Consider the following 15,226-nt stretch of genomic DNA (forward strand, 5'->3'; position numbering starts at 1 on the left):
TGCTCTTGGGGCTGGAATTTTAAAATGTTACAGCCTTAATGCCATGCTGAAATCAATCTCAGGGTATTACAGAAAAGGGCTCGCTCGGTATCTCAAGGATTTGGAATCTCTTGGCCTCAAGCAGGTATCATGGTATCAGTTTGTGAATGATTCTCCAACAAATATTCCCTCTGAGCTGTATGAATGATGAAACCAGTCAGGGAGCTGGAAATTGCTGCTTGCTGATTAAATACTTCTTACAACAGTGCAAAAAGGGTCAAATACTACACAGAAAAATCTCCTGTGGAAATCTAAGTCAGCTGTGTTTAAACAACATGACAGTAAAGAAAAAAAATGCTAGCTAAAAGTTTCTCAAGCAAACAGACCCTCTTTAAAAGTAATACAATGTGTGTCACAATTACTTTCTCCTGAGGAGACGTAAGCCGTGGGCCCGTGTGCTTTGGTGTCACACTGGTACAGATGGAGTCCCTGTTTAGAAGCTAATCTAGGCCGCAGCACAGAGAGAAGACCTGGCCCCGTTCTCTGAAGGAAGGTAACCATTGATGGCAGTCAGTGAGAGTATTTGGAGCAGTCTCTAGATACTTTGGTCTGGTTGGACCAGTCACACCAGCAGAGTAGGGCAGGTTAGGTCTTAAACATATTTAGTCAAGTTAATCTAAGTGGTAATTAATGTTATCATACTAAATTTTCTAAACTAAAATGGGGCACGTTACTACATGTTATGCTTGTTTAACACGAGCAAGAACGTGGTATTGTGAGCTTTTAATCATTCTGAGGCCAAGTGTGTAATTGCATAGAACTGGATGAGAAAAATGTAGCGTAGGTTCCAGGGTTTTTAACTTTTCACTCTTAGTAAGGATTTCCCTCGTAATTCTCCAAGGAGGCAGGAGGACTCTTAATACTTAATAAGCCTTGAATTATTTGTCACACACATTGTACTTCTGTATGTAGTGTGATTTGAATGAAAACTGTATTACAGTTTCCCTTTCTCGGTCTCACTGTCTTAAGCAAACACAAAGTCTTTCTAATGGCTCAGTTACACTGCAGTAAAACCTGCCAACCTTCTTGTGGTTGCTCAGCATTTTTATTGGTGTTTTATGGTTTTGTTGCATTTACTTTAGCAACTGATTGCATACAGTTGCGGCAACAAGCTAGTCGCAGACAGATTGATCGTGCAACACACCTCAACCTGGTCACGCACTCAGGTCTCCTGGTAGTAAGCAACCTGACTTCAGTCATTCTCTGATAAGAGAAGGTTTATGGAGTAGGGAACTTGACTCAGCTGGCTAAATGAAGTTCTGGCTGGACTCAGGGCAGAAGTATTTAACATGAAGTTCCATTTAATTTGTGTAGATGGCAACAGATTTCCAGTTGTTGCCAATTTATCACGGTTAATCACCTGATTATCACAAACAGTTTACATGCAATTGCCGACTTGACACCATTCAATATCAAATTGATTCTGTCTTATTACCATTTTATTACCATCTTAATGCACCAATGTTGCTTTGGAGACAGCAGCTATGATTGCAGACCTGATCCCTCATCTTTGATGCAGCCATTTCAAACGCAACAACATTGGAACTTCACTGCACTATGATCACAATTATGTTCATGCCACCGTTGTCAATCAGTTTTCCGTAATGCGACTGTAGCGTATTGTCAAGGTCAAAGTCAAATGTGTTTATAAAGCACATTTAAAAACACAGAGTTGAGCATAGTGCTGTATAATAAAAATATACAGCTCACAGAAAATCAACACTAAAATGCAGAAATGCTGTGGACAGCGTACATCAAAATATGACAATATAAAATAAATACAAAACAAAATAAAATAAAATAAAACAAGAATGTCACACCGGGGCCAAATAGCAAGGAGAATGAGTTTAAATGTGTGTGCAGATATGTAGATTATTCCATAGATCCGGTGCTGTTGCTGCAAAGCTTGATCGCGTCTCTTTTTTAATTATGTTTTTGGCTTGTGTAAGAGCAGCTGTTTACAGGTGTGAATGTGAAGGAGCTCAGACAGATAGAAACGAGCTAATGTAACACACCCAAATCTGCGTGAATATTTGTGGACCACATGTTAAAGAGTATAAAAGCAAACTCCTCAACCTGCTTTTGTTGCAGAGAAAACACAACGACCCTTATTTATCCACTTACACTGACTTTTTAGCCTAACAAATTGCTAAACATGTGTCTGGACAGCTGTGTTTTTGCACGGGCATGTATGTGAGCAGTTTCTATGGGAACGTAAAGGAGATTTAATCATGTGCATAAGGGATTTGGGAAAAGGATAACAGGTGTGTTGATTTACGTATATTAGGAGTGCAGATATCACAACACATGCCTTGGCTCGAAGTCTGTGCCAGCTTGTTTCAGTTGATGGACGTCTCTCGCAACCGCAACCTCCTTGACAAGAGGGCACCTGAACCTTCAGGAATACCAGCTGCTCAGTTTCATGCTAACAAAACTCAGCAGCTGAAAGTAATACAGCTTCATGACTAATGGTGGGAAACTTGAGGCTATATCAATCTAGCAAGAGCGTTAATTAATCCAGTGACGAGATAACAGGTAATTAATAGCATTGTGCTGCAGGATGTAATCACACAGTCTGACTGCCCTGCAAACCAACACACTGAATTTCATTAATACCCTGACAAGTCTGATTGTGTGATGAAGGAAGGTGTATGTGTGTGGGGGGATGTTTCATCTCAGAACAGTTGCAAAGGACCATTGCTTCTTGTGATTCAAACAGCAGTGTTTAATTTCAAATGTGTTTACTGGGAAATATCAGCGACTCATCGGGATGATTCAAACCCTGAGGGACAAAACTGTTTGTTTTAAAGGATTATAACTTACACCATATCAACAACTGGAGGAAAATGGGGCATTTGAAAGATAAAGATTAGCTGTGCCCCAATTCTGGGACCATGCTCGTGGAGCAGTAATTGTCATACCTCACCAATGAGACCAAACCGATTCAGAATACAGGCCTTACTTGGACCAAATTTAAGGGTAATAAAGGTCATGACACCTTAATTATGGTGTAATAAGGTTTCATCAATTACTGCACTACTAATGCACTACTATTCATCCATAGTTCATCTCATGGTGTGATAGTGCAGCACAGATAGAGAGCATTTCTCTTCATCTGCAGGTCCTCTGTTGTATCCTTTGTAGCAGACTCAACCTTCCTAACTTTGACAAATACAGCTGGTGTAAAGAAATATAACGGCCTCCTGACTAATGGTAAAAAAAACAAGCTCAAAAATGAGAATTACCAACATAAAACAGCACCTAAAAGTTTTCATTTCTCCAGTGCAGCCCTCAAGCCTGTGCTGGCACCTAAACTGGCACTCAGTCATCAAACTTTGAGAACTCCCTGCGCTAGAGGCTAATACTATTTTCATTTCCGTGGCAGCTCCCTGCTATTGTGTTTGGTTTGTTGATTTGTCTTCTGGGCACAGAAATGCTGCGCTTATTTAACGCTGTTTCCACAGAGTTTAATTTTGACCACGCACACTACAATGCAAATCCAGCATTTTTAACATTCAAACATTGTTTGGGGTAGGGCTGTGCAATATGACCAAAAACTCATATCCCGATATAAAACATCTATCGTCCCGATAACGATATAAATCACAAAAATGTAACATTTTCTGTAAAGTCTGTGAATCTTGGGTAGGTGAAGTGTTTCCAGCTGGGCGTCGTGTACCTGGAATCGAGTGTTTTAACCGATGCATGAAACGACACATTTTTAGACATAGGTTGTAACGGCCACCGTTTTCTTTGTGAGCATTTATTACACAGCGTGACACTCTGCATTCGCTAATTTATTTAAGCTAATATTTGCCATATGCTTGTTATTTAAAAAATAATGATCTGCCAGTGTTGGGTTTGCAGCTCGCTGCGCTCAGGTGGCCACAACAATTGATTAAAGCAGGTTTAAACCAAGGGCACAAAAAGAAGCCAGAATTCCACTCACTCACTGTAACTCCTCCCATTGGGTTGTGAAATATATAGGTCCCTCTGGCTGAAGCACCTTCAAATATAATTAATTCTATCACCTATTAAAATTAAAAACAGGCAGCGAAGGACACAGGTTGTGAAAACTTGACTTATATTTCCATCTGTGTGCTGAAAAGTTGGGTTTTTTGCACTTTTTTTACACCAAGGGCAAGTTTCTAAACCTCTCAGATGGACCTTTCCAGATTTTTTTAATTTATGTTTAGTTTTTTTCCTTTTTTTTTTTTTTTACTGAAACTGAATGAAAAATTAATTAGTTTGAAAGCAGATATGAAAGAGGGGATTCATGCAGCTCGTACCAGTTGCTGATCCTGGGGTCCCCAGCCTGCATACTGAAGCTGAGCGTTTCGCACCTCTGGAGGGTTCAGGTTCCACGTTTCCCTGGGGCGCACAGACAGGTGAAAAAAACCCCACTATCAGACAAACGTGAAGGCACATAAACACAATGACTGTCTGCTCCCAGTGATCCGGTGGCAGAGGAACAAGTGTACAACATCTGAGAACAAAGCTTTAAGTGTATCCATAAATACCCCCACTCTATAACAGTGTCACCTCTCCTTATTGGGAAAAGTGCTGCGCAGTGCAGGCTGCAGAATTAGAGGTGCCACTGCCTCTGTGTCTTTGTCTGGAGCGCAGAATGAATGAGGACACCAGCGCAGGTGTTTTTTGACGCGGCACCACTGGGTGGCAGCATTTAAATAGATTTAAGCAGGAGAGCTGCTGACAGTGCCGTCATACTGTGACCTGGTGTGGAAGTAATTCAAAAGGTAAATAAGTAAGGTGGATAGTCACAGCACAAAAACGCCTCTAATATGACTTGGCAGGGGAGGCTTTTTAGCTAGACTGGCAGTAGTTTTGCTCTTTTCTGTCACTGAATGGCAACAAGGTTCTAGGTTTGAACCTGCTCAGTGTACCTGCGTGGGTTTGCTCACAGTTACATTCATCAGCTGGTAAACTGATGCTTCTAAACTGGATTTCCTGTGTGTCTTGTTTTCACATCGCATTCTTCTAATGGTCTTCAATTATTTGCATTACAGGTGGATATGACAAAATAATCAAATACAGTGAACACCCGCCTATTCGCGGTTCAGTATTCACGGATTTTACTGTGGAACGTAACTTCAAATTATTTGCGGAAAATTTGCCTATATGCTGATTTTTTTCATAGAGCACATCTAAAATATTTGCTTTTTTCATTAAAATTAAAATATGCAGTTATAGCGTTTTCAGTGAAGTGGTCCCTAACCCTCGCGAATACCAGGGAGCGAATGTACCTCAAATTTTTGTACACATTTGTGCCACAATGAGCGTCAGTTCCTGTTGAGCGTACATGGCGATCTGGACACACAGAGGGTATAGTGCTAACTGTGCCCAGCCAAGAAACAACTATCCACTGGACCTGCAAAGATACAACACTGGTAGCAAGAAACAGGAACCCAAAAACTTAGGGCATGCCAACCGCATCCAAACTGCCGACGTTTCATTTTTAATGGGTAAAAAAAGCAGTGATGAGCAGGTTTGTAGCTCTGTAACCCTGAATTCTGCGTGCACCTGTTTCTCCAGCAGAATCACCTGTGAAAATTGCTGTGAAGTGCACTTTGGGATGGTTTTCACCAACTTTGCTGTCGGCTTTGAATTAATACTTAAACAGCAGCAGAAAGATCTTGTGCGTGGTCTCATTAGGATAGAGATTTGTGTCAGTCTGTGAAACTGTAGCCTGAGGTTTATACTGTTAACTGGTAATTACGTGACAATGCATCAGAGGCCATGTTGCAGAATAATGCAAAAGAAATGTAAAGAGTGGTACAAGAAGATACTTTCTTTTGGCAGCGACTAAGTAACATGATGAAATATGTTTTAGAACAGCAAACAGTACGATTGTGATCCTACCTAAGTAAATGTTAAGAAATAAGGTTTAATTGGTTTTCCTCTGTCACGTTTCTAGTTATAATAAAAAGCAGAGAACACACAGAAACATGAACACGGCAGGTTTTTCATTGTTACGTGCTCCTTTCTTTAGCTGTTTTTAACAGCTTAACGTTGAAGGACGAGAGATCTTCAAGATCTCTTGACATTGCAGAAAAAGGCTCATTTTCAAAACAAGGCAGTGCTATTAGTGTAACTTTCTTCTGTGAACTGTAGTTCATTTTGACAGGTGTGTGCTGAATCTAATCCTTGCTCTGGTAATTTACCTTCTGTTTTTGAGCGCTTCTTAATTCGAGGTCTGTCGTCAAAGGGCTAACTCAGGACAGGGCGAATGAGGATAAACATCTGCCTATGTTGTGGCTGCGGCTGACTACAGCTGCGATTTGAGGCTGCGGATTATCTGATAGCACCGTTTCGCTTCGCAGACTGCACAAGTGCAGGTTTGGAAGTAAACAATGTGGTTGATGTCAGAGGTGCTTTGTGGGAGGTAGTTGGCAAAACAGGTGTAAATGAGTTTCTTTCACATTTTCACAGGCAGAAAGGTCAGGTGAGATAATATGAGAAAAACAATTTTAATGGAGTGACTCAGGCCTGATGTGTACTTACGGTGTTTCCAGACTGCAGATGATGTAGAAGGCCGTGTAGGAATACTGGTACACCTGGAATGAGATGTAGGATATTTAACCTTGACATTTTAATTCTTGCCAATTCTTTGTTCTCATAGCAGAATCAATTAAGACATCATAATTGCCCTGTTTACTTATATTAGGTACAACAGTATCTTCTTTGAAAGTAAAGAAAACAAAAACTGTATTAGGACCGATGATAATTAATCCTTTGAACTTCAAAATGAAAAGAATCCTTGTTAAGCAGGTAATTTTGAGGAAATACTGTGAAGTGCTGCCATAAAATCTCAAGTTTCCTTCTAAATTAAAAAAGAAGAAGAAGAAAAAGAAGAATGGCCTCATCCCAAAGCCACAATGCTCCATATCAATATAACAGTATTTTATTCATATCAGTACCAAAGGCTGACAGTAACCCACCATCCCCTGGAAATTCAAGGGTTTAATGTCTTATCTTGCTGCAGTGATGTTGTGTACTCAACACTGGGTCAATACACTGTGACACCTCAGTAAGGCTGCAATTCAGTCACACATTTCTGGCTGCATCCAGCGGCATCTCTGATACTCGGTGCAGTTTGAGGAGGGGGAAAAAAAACAGACAAAGGATTCTTCAGACTGCTGTGAAGTCAGAATAGTCAATATGGAGCCCAATTTACCATTCTGTTGTTGCAATATACTTATTTCTCTACGTGCGTGCTGTCAGAAAACAGTACATGTGTGACATTGTGCACCTCTGGGCCACTTCCAGCACTGTTGCTATTTTTAGATTGCTGGCTGGAAGTCCCATTCTGACCACTCAGAGTTTGGGATTTCACCATGGAGCTCAAATTTGCCCAGAGCGAGAACATTAACTTCTGTGTCGAATTGCCTGACTTTCATGTCGAAGATCATTGCTGGTAATGAGAGCTGTGTACCAAGACACCAAGCAGGAGTTTCAAGTCAAAAAGTCCTCACTGTCCAAAGCCTGAAGGCAGTGCATGAGATCAGGAGTGCAACCAGGAGCAAGGTTGTTACTTGAATTTTTCCCCCAAGGTCTGACTGTCAGTGTAAAGTGCTACTGTAAAGCCCCGAGGCACTGGAGGGTGGACATTTGGTCCAAACGACCTGACCTGTGACTTCCAGGGAGTAATCAAAAAATAGCAGCTGCACTAGAAATGGTGAAAAGAACCACAACGACATAACCCTGAAGGACAGATCGACCTAATTTAAACCAGCTGATTTTGGATTTAATCGGCAGATCAAACCACACTTATGTCGACCAGATTAACGACGGCTATGGCGTGTCTTTGAAATCCTAACCTTTTACTTTTTAAATGACACTTTTTGTTACAGTCGGCACTCAACAGTCAGACATTATGTATCCAGGAACATCACCCAGTAGAGACACATCTTCAGGAAGAGCGTTTGTCCATGTTTTATAATACAAGTGGGGTATTTAATAAAAACATGAACCATACCGCATCTCATAGTGCATGAATGTGTGCCGACTGTGCTACGATGAGCATATAGCAGGAATGACTGTCATCTATCAAGGTGATGGCGGTCTAGTTGAATAATAAATGCAAACACGTACATTCCACCACACTCGAGTGTGCTGTAATATCTTCAATTCATCTCAGGCAATAACACAAGGTTATACAGTGTTTCTGCCAGCATCCTCCATAAACTAACAACAGGAACCAGTTCTCTCTACAGTGACTAAGTGGTGACGCAGTAGTAAACAGGCAACTATCATCTAACTAAATGGATCAATATATTTGATCCACCTGTATCAGGAGCTAAAATGCTTTGATGCATATGATGGTGCTGCTGTTGATCTCATCTCCCTGTCCGGGAGGCCGTGTAGCACCGAGGGGTTTGTTTGTGTTTGTGCCTCCCTCAGTACAGTTCTGCTTGGCTTAGCTAGCCCCCGCCACCCTCGCTGACAGGCAGCGACGTGCGACAGGCCTTCACACCCCGCCATGATTACTTTCTCCACCCCCCCCCTCACTGCCTATGCTTCATTGCAGGCCTACACCCCACCCCTCAGCAGCGGTGGCTGACATATTTGGCTGTCAGGTTGCTAATTCAAAAAACAAGCAAACAAATGAGATGCTCACCGGTGCAACATTGTAGGCCAGCAGCACATGCTTCAGGTCAGGAGAGACCTCATACTTGCTGGCTTTGTACATTTCCTAGGAATCAAAAGAAGGATGTTAGAAGAAGAAAAAAAATGCATACAATAAAAAGAAGAGACCTCCGATCACGCATGGCAGTTTTTCATTAAACTGGTCCTTAACTGACTGCGTTTGACAGATTGCTTGGTTCCTAAAGCAAATGGGAGCTGCATTAGTCTTTGCACTAGGGCTTGGTGATTTGATGGCAGACATAATGTTGCGTGTTGTCACCCAAGCTGCTGTGACACTGATGCTACATCTCCATTTTGACATTTCACCAAGTATTAAATATGCAGCTCACATTTCACTCTGAAAATGGATAATTTGTGGGGAAAAAACACACAAAAAAGCTTTAGGTTCTTTGATTTGTTGACACTATTGGAAATGTTTGAATCGAACTCATAGGCAATCATGCTCAGCCCTTCAGTGCTTTGATTATAAGACGAAAAGACTTACAAATTTCTTGTTATGCACTAAGATGGTTTGCTCGTTGGTGTCGACGTTGAACTTGACGACGTCGCCGTCCTGATTGCGGTACAGCAGCTCATTACCTGGATGATGAGACAGAAGACAGGAAGAAAAAAGTTAGACATTGGTAAGAAATTAAGAAAATTGCAGACATATTGATAAAGCCAGAAACTATATTCTGTCACCAGTTCTGCAAATTAAAAGTGTGGGTTCAAAAAAATATTTCCCTTCGAAAAATTAAGTAAAAGCAAACATGATAGTCAGCAGCCTTCATTTTTTTGTGTTAATGGAGTTGTTACCTGTCAGGGACACTGACAACATAATTAAACTTCAGAGGATGCTTCCACTTATTAGATTTTTAATATCAAAGGGATATTGAATTAGACTTGTTTGAGTTCCATCAGCAGCAAAAAAGAAATTTGTTTTTTGTAATCAACCAGTATAACAATTATTAACAGGTCACTTAATGGCACGAATGCTTAGTGGTGCAATCAAAAATAAAAGCAAAGCGAAGCAGAGCAAAGATGTGCAGCAAAGGCAGAGAGAGCAGGGCTGCCCAATTGTCTGTGTCATGACTGTGATCGCAATTCTGATGCCAACAATTTGTCAGACTGTGCCTTGTTATGTTTTTCTGCTATATGTGGCCAAATGAAGAGCTCCGTCCTCAATAATAAACTGTCTGGCATCAGGCCTTTGTTTCGCAATGTGATTGTTACAGGATTAAAATCCAGTGTGAATGTATGCATTTTATTGAAGAATGCAAGCTGCCTTATTTTTAGCTTCCACAAACCACCAACTACTTGCATTTTAACATTAGTTCATTTGAAACAAGACTTAAAATGTCTATTCGGTACAGTTTCAGTCATTACAGTGTGATAAAACATTCTTAGTGACAAGTACTAAAGAGCAGCTTTTATTTCTTTACCTCACCTTATTTACCGCTAAACTTTGGTCAGATTTAATTAACACAGCATAAGATTTTAATTCAAATATTGCTCTGTGCTGATTAGTGCTTTCCCCAGTGTAGACACACCCACTGTATGTATTATAGTATGAATCAGAACTTTTGTCTTTTTTAAATATTTTTAGACCTTTTTCATCTAGAATTTTTAGAATTTTTTTTTCATCTTTACATTCCATTTGAAGTTGATCTTAAATTGTATAAACTAAGCTAAACTTACTCCGAACTATTTCATGGCTACCATTTTTTCCAATTTTAGCAAACTATCTTTGTTTATTTATAACTATTGACTTACTATTTCTTCCATTCATGTCCTGCTAGCTACTAATCAATTTAACAGATATTCACCAGTATTAAACTTTTTCTCCATTATGCATGCTTAACAATTCAACTTAATTCATGGTGTTAACAATTTCAGCTGCTAATTAATACTTCACCTTGATTTTTTTTTTTATTCTTAATTTTAGGCAGCCAGGGAAGGATACGTTTAATACAGCTACTGCCCCCTTTCACCTTCAGTCTATCTCCGCTCCCCTGTCTTATTGCTTTAGTGATCCATAGGCACATGAGCAACCACGCCATTTGGTGAGGTAATTAGAACCCAGAGATTGTTATGCAGAGTGCTCTCTATCTGCTAGCATATCTAATTGTCCATTAGAGGTGACAAAATTACCATCACAATGGCTTTAATTCAGAACGTGCTTGGGAGAGCGGTTTCAGACATTTTTAGATAGGCATAGCCGAACGCCCCCTCAACAGCTTTTGTCTCCTTGTTAAAAACCATTGGCATACTAACAAGGGTAGAAATGGACTCCTTCATGGAAATCATGGTGATAAATAAAAAGATGCTGATTTTTCCCCCCCATCATGAGTCATTATTTTAGTTTGACTTTGTTTGACATCTTTTTAAAGGTCTACTTTTGTATATGAAATGCTAATTGCCGAAGATCGTGGCTTGAATGAGTAAAAAAGGCAAAATGGTTATTAAATCAGATGCCAAGGAGATTGACAGGACTTTATTTTGCTTTGTGACACACTTTGTTTTCACAGTTGGGCTTCGGCTTAAATTCAGAGACCCGCATCTCTTTAAGGCACCTTTTTCATCTTTATTTCTCACCAAACTACTGATCTCCGTTAACCACATGCCTCGAGACACTTCACAGATACCACAGATCTCTCAAATCCTTCCCATCACCACCCTTATATAAGCCCTCCTGCTGAGTTCATCATTTTAGACCTTATCATCACTCCTTCACCTCTCCTGCTCTTTGTTTTGTGCTCTTTCAAAGACACAAAGCCATCTATTCTTTCACAGGACCCTAGGCATTATGTCTTCCCTTCAATCTACCTCTTTCTAGCTCTCTCTCTTTCCCTGACGTTCTCCCTCTTACTTTCCTCTCTGCCTTGACTTGCTGTGCATTAGCCCAGAGCGCTGTTTTCTCCTCTGATCTATACCTTTCCATGGCAGTATGTCTTATTAAAACAGCCTGCTGCCCTGGGCACAGCCCTAACCCAGCCTCACTCCAGGGAGTCAGAGGGAGCGGCAAGAAGGTGGGAGAGAGGGGGGCAGAGATGCAAGGCAACATAACATTAGTGAGGCAGACAGAAAGAAGGCCACAGATTTACATAAAGTTTGCATATGAGCTTTATGGACAATTTTTTTCGGGGGGGGGGTCTGTCCTCCAGTCCACATCCTAATGTTTGCACAGGTTTCTGCATGTTCACTGAATTCAGCAGATTAGCATTGATACAAAAAGATGAACGAAGTGATGACAAATTAAACAAATTAAAACTGAACTCAATTTGTTCAGAGTGATCAGATTATCTTGATGGAAGTGGTCCCTTCCAGGACGATCATGCCTTCATTGATGAGGTTTGATGAGTATGAAGAATGGATCGGTTCTTACACACAGCTTTTCTCCTCAATGCGCTTTATGCCACACGTCTCATTTATGCCATTCACAGAAGGACTTTTTTCGGTATCTGCATGCTGTCTTGCTAACTTTTACACTCCGATGAACACAGTAGCAACTCAGGGTTTAGTATCTTGCCCAACAATATTGTGGCATGCATAGTGGAGCAGCCACCAAAACCACCAACCTTCCGATTAGTAGACAACCTACTCTAAGCTGGTCCTAAGCCTTAGCCAACAACCACTGTATATTATTCAGAACTGAATAATGGCCTTTGTGGTCACTAAATCCTAATCCCACTCTTCACATATAGGAGATTTTCTACAGACAGTACTTTCCAACATCATTAAAACACTAAATGAGGGAATATCTAGTGGAATAATACTGTTCCAACCCTCCAGTAGAGTATTAGAGGCTTACAGAATCAATACCAATCAATATCAATACAATGAATTATTCTGCTGGTCCAATACCTTACTAAGGCATTTTACTAAGTCTAAGCGAACATCACTAGACCGCTCTCTCTCCTGACACCTCTTCCAATACTTCAGAAAGGTCAGTGAAACATTCTGGAAGGTGGTTAGGAGAGATAATCTCTCCAGCCTTTTCAGGTCTTTTCTGGGGCCTCCTCACAGTTGGACAGTTCCAAAGCACCAGGAAGCACCTAGATCAGATGCCAACCCAGCAAACAAAGTCATATTATCTAATAATTTATGGAAATCTAGAAAAAGATAGCCTGAACTCTCAATCTATAGACATCCATCAAAGACATCCAAACCTAACGATGCTCTGCCATTACTTTTAACAGTTGAGCTTGTTATGGTTAGCTCCCTTTTCTCTCCAATAATTTGCTCTTACTATCATTTTTTTTTTCCAAGGCTGATGTTTGTTTCATGAGCGCATAAAACTTTGTTCAAAAATTCTACAGGTTCCTTAAATATGCCTTTGCAACCTGGTCTTTCTGTTTTTGAAGTTTTTCAGGGGTTTGCATCTTGTATCTAATCCTCAGATGTTACAGTCATGAAGTATTGATTGTTGGCAAGGAAACATGTCCATGTAAGTCCCGGAGAGCATTCTTGAGTGGCTGTGCAGTCATTAAGCTTGCAGTATGAATGGATTTCTGCTCCTTCACAAGACCTCTGCCTCTTCATCTACCAGCTCATTTGTCATTTTTGAATTTATTTTTGCATTACTGCTTTAATTTAGTAGTAAAATGCTGTTTCTTGCCAAGCCATATTCTTTAATATTCCTACAATAGATTTTTGCTTTTTGAGACACATTATGAAAACCTTAATTTCCATGGTAGCCTATTTACTTATCAAACTGAAGTGTAAATTTCCACTCTCGTGTTTGATAAAATGGTAAATAACAAACAGCTGCTCAACAAGCACGTAGCCATTAAATTTAGGGACGTGTGTTAAGAGGGGGCGCATCTCAGGCCATTTTTCTTTTTTCTCAACGCTTGTGTTAATCTATTGAAATTAAGGCTGAAAATTGGTTGCATAATTGCGTGAGTTCTGATTAGACAGAAACATTGCTGGAGGCTCAGACAGTGAGATACAAGGTAAACAAGCCAAAGCCCTTACGTCCTCTTAAGTTGTGAGCTGGAGCAGCCAGACTTGTTTCAAAGCATTCTCCAACATGGTGCTGCTGCCTCACCATTTGTACCTCGTAAGTTCACTAGTGTCCACTATATACTCTACAGCAAAATGGCTAAAAGATGTTTCTATCCATTTGAATTTTTAGCATTTGTTGTTGCAATCCTAGTTTTTAGCACCTCACTTGGTAAGAACAGGCTCACCATCATTATCAATATGATTGATGGCCTAACCTATGCAAACAAGACTCACATTGTACCAAATTATCCATCCACCTGTCCTGACACTTCAGTAGCTTCACTGTACTCTTGGCTTCATTAAAATTCCATTCAAACTTTATGGTTCATGTGCAGAATGGCAGGTTAATTAGAATGACAAATTAGAGAAGGCTAGTTAATACTACTTCAAGGAAAATTGACTCTAGTAGTCTCTCAAAGTTAAAAGGAATCCATAATGCTAATTTTCAGCTCCATTTTTAAATGTTACAGTAGCTCTGTGAGTGGTCAGGCTGTCTGAAATAATGTGACATCATACATAGACATTGCAAAAAAAAGTAACAACACTGTAACAGTTCAGTGTTAAGATTTTTTTAATACAATGCTGCTGATTTTTCTGTCTGTCTGAGATCTTTATCCAACTTGAGGTTTTTCGAGAAGACATAACACTTCATTCACTGCATTCACTGCTCTCCGGAGAGTGTTCCTGGGTGAGCAGAGTCTTTAACAAGCATGTTATCAGAAACAAAACCACAAAAGCTTTATTAATCCCAGCAGGGGGATCATGCTGTAACAGTTGCTCAAGACTGTCGAGGCTGTAAATCACACAAGAATACAAGAAACACAATATAGTACAACAAATCCATGAAAGCACTGGAAGGCCGTGTCTTGTATTTTATAATAGGAAGGCAGAAGGTAAGAAGTCACCAAAGTTGTATAAGTAAACCAACAAAAAAGGGGGAAAAAAAGACATAATTCAGTTACTGTTGTAACTACTCCTTACCCTAACCATGAAGTGGGAGCACAGATCAACTGTCCTCTCATCCTGAGCATAAAAGTAATGCATATAAGGAAATAATTTATACATCACAAAAGGGAATGGAAATATATAGTACTTTAATGGCCCTAACCTTGAACAGTTCCCTCCACATAATACATCACCATGTGATTAAAAACCGCAGTGAAACGGGTAGTTTCTTTGGGCTATATTATAAGTCCTGAGGTGAGCCAGGGTTTCAGTGTTAACTTCTGGATGAAATGGAATTTTTCTTGTCAGTTCCAGGTCATTTGTCCATGCCCAAGGCTATGCATGATGACTGGTTTGATGAAAGTGACACAAGCTGCTGGGGAAAATTATAGTGTCTGTCAGTGGCTAACTAAAACGAAGTCTCCAATACAGAAATACAGCCCTAAAGCTTAGATGTGCAGTAAAATATAGGTTAATAAAAAATTCAACAGGAGTTTTAATTAAAAATCGCTCTTTATATTTCTAGTAATTTGGCTTCTTTCATCTATGGCTCTTCAAAGGGTATTCCCCATAATAGATGTGTTTATTT

The 15,226-nt window shown here is 40.1% G+C and overlaps 1 protein-coding gene across 5 annotated transcripts in view; it reads right to left on the reverse strand.

Annotated features, from left to right (window-relative positions):
- LOC102306992 (dipeptidyl aminopeptidase-like protein 6) overlaps positions 1–15,226 on the reverse strand; it is a 250,136-nt gene that overhangs the window by 26,872 nt on the left and 208,038 nt on the right. For all 5 annotated transcript variants that reach the window (XM_005943675.3, XM_005943676.3, XM_042223100.1 and 2 more), the window contains 4 exons: positions 9,191–9,285; positions 8,678–8,752; positions 6,562–6,614; positions 4,329–4,410 (listed from right to left, as the gene is read on the reverse strand). In XM_005943675.3, coding sequence (XP_005943737.1) covers positions 4,329–4,410; positions 6,562–6,614; positions 8,678–8,752; positions 9,191–9,285 — 305 coding nt within the window. The remainder of the gene's footprint in view (positions 1–4,328; positions 4,411–6,561; positions 6,615–8,677; positions 8,753–9,190; positions 9,286–15,226) is intronic.

This window comes from Haplochromis burtoni, unplaced genomic scaffold, assembly GCF_018398535.1.
Source record: "Haplochromis burtoni strain Fernald_Lab_line unplaced genomic scaffold, NCSU_Asbu1 Contig_101, whole genome shotgun sequence".
Taxonomy (NCBI): Eukaryota; Metazoa; Chordata; class Actinopteri; order Cichliformes; family Cichlidae; genus Haplochromis; species Haplochromis burtoni.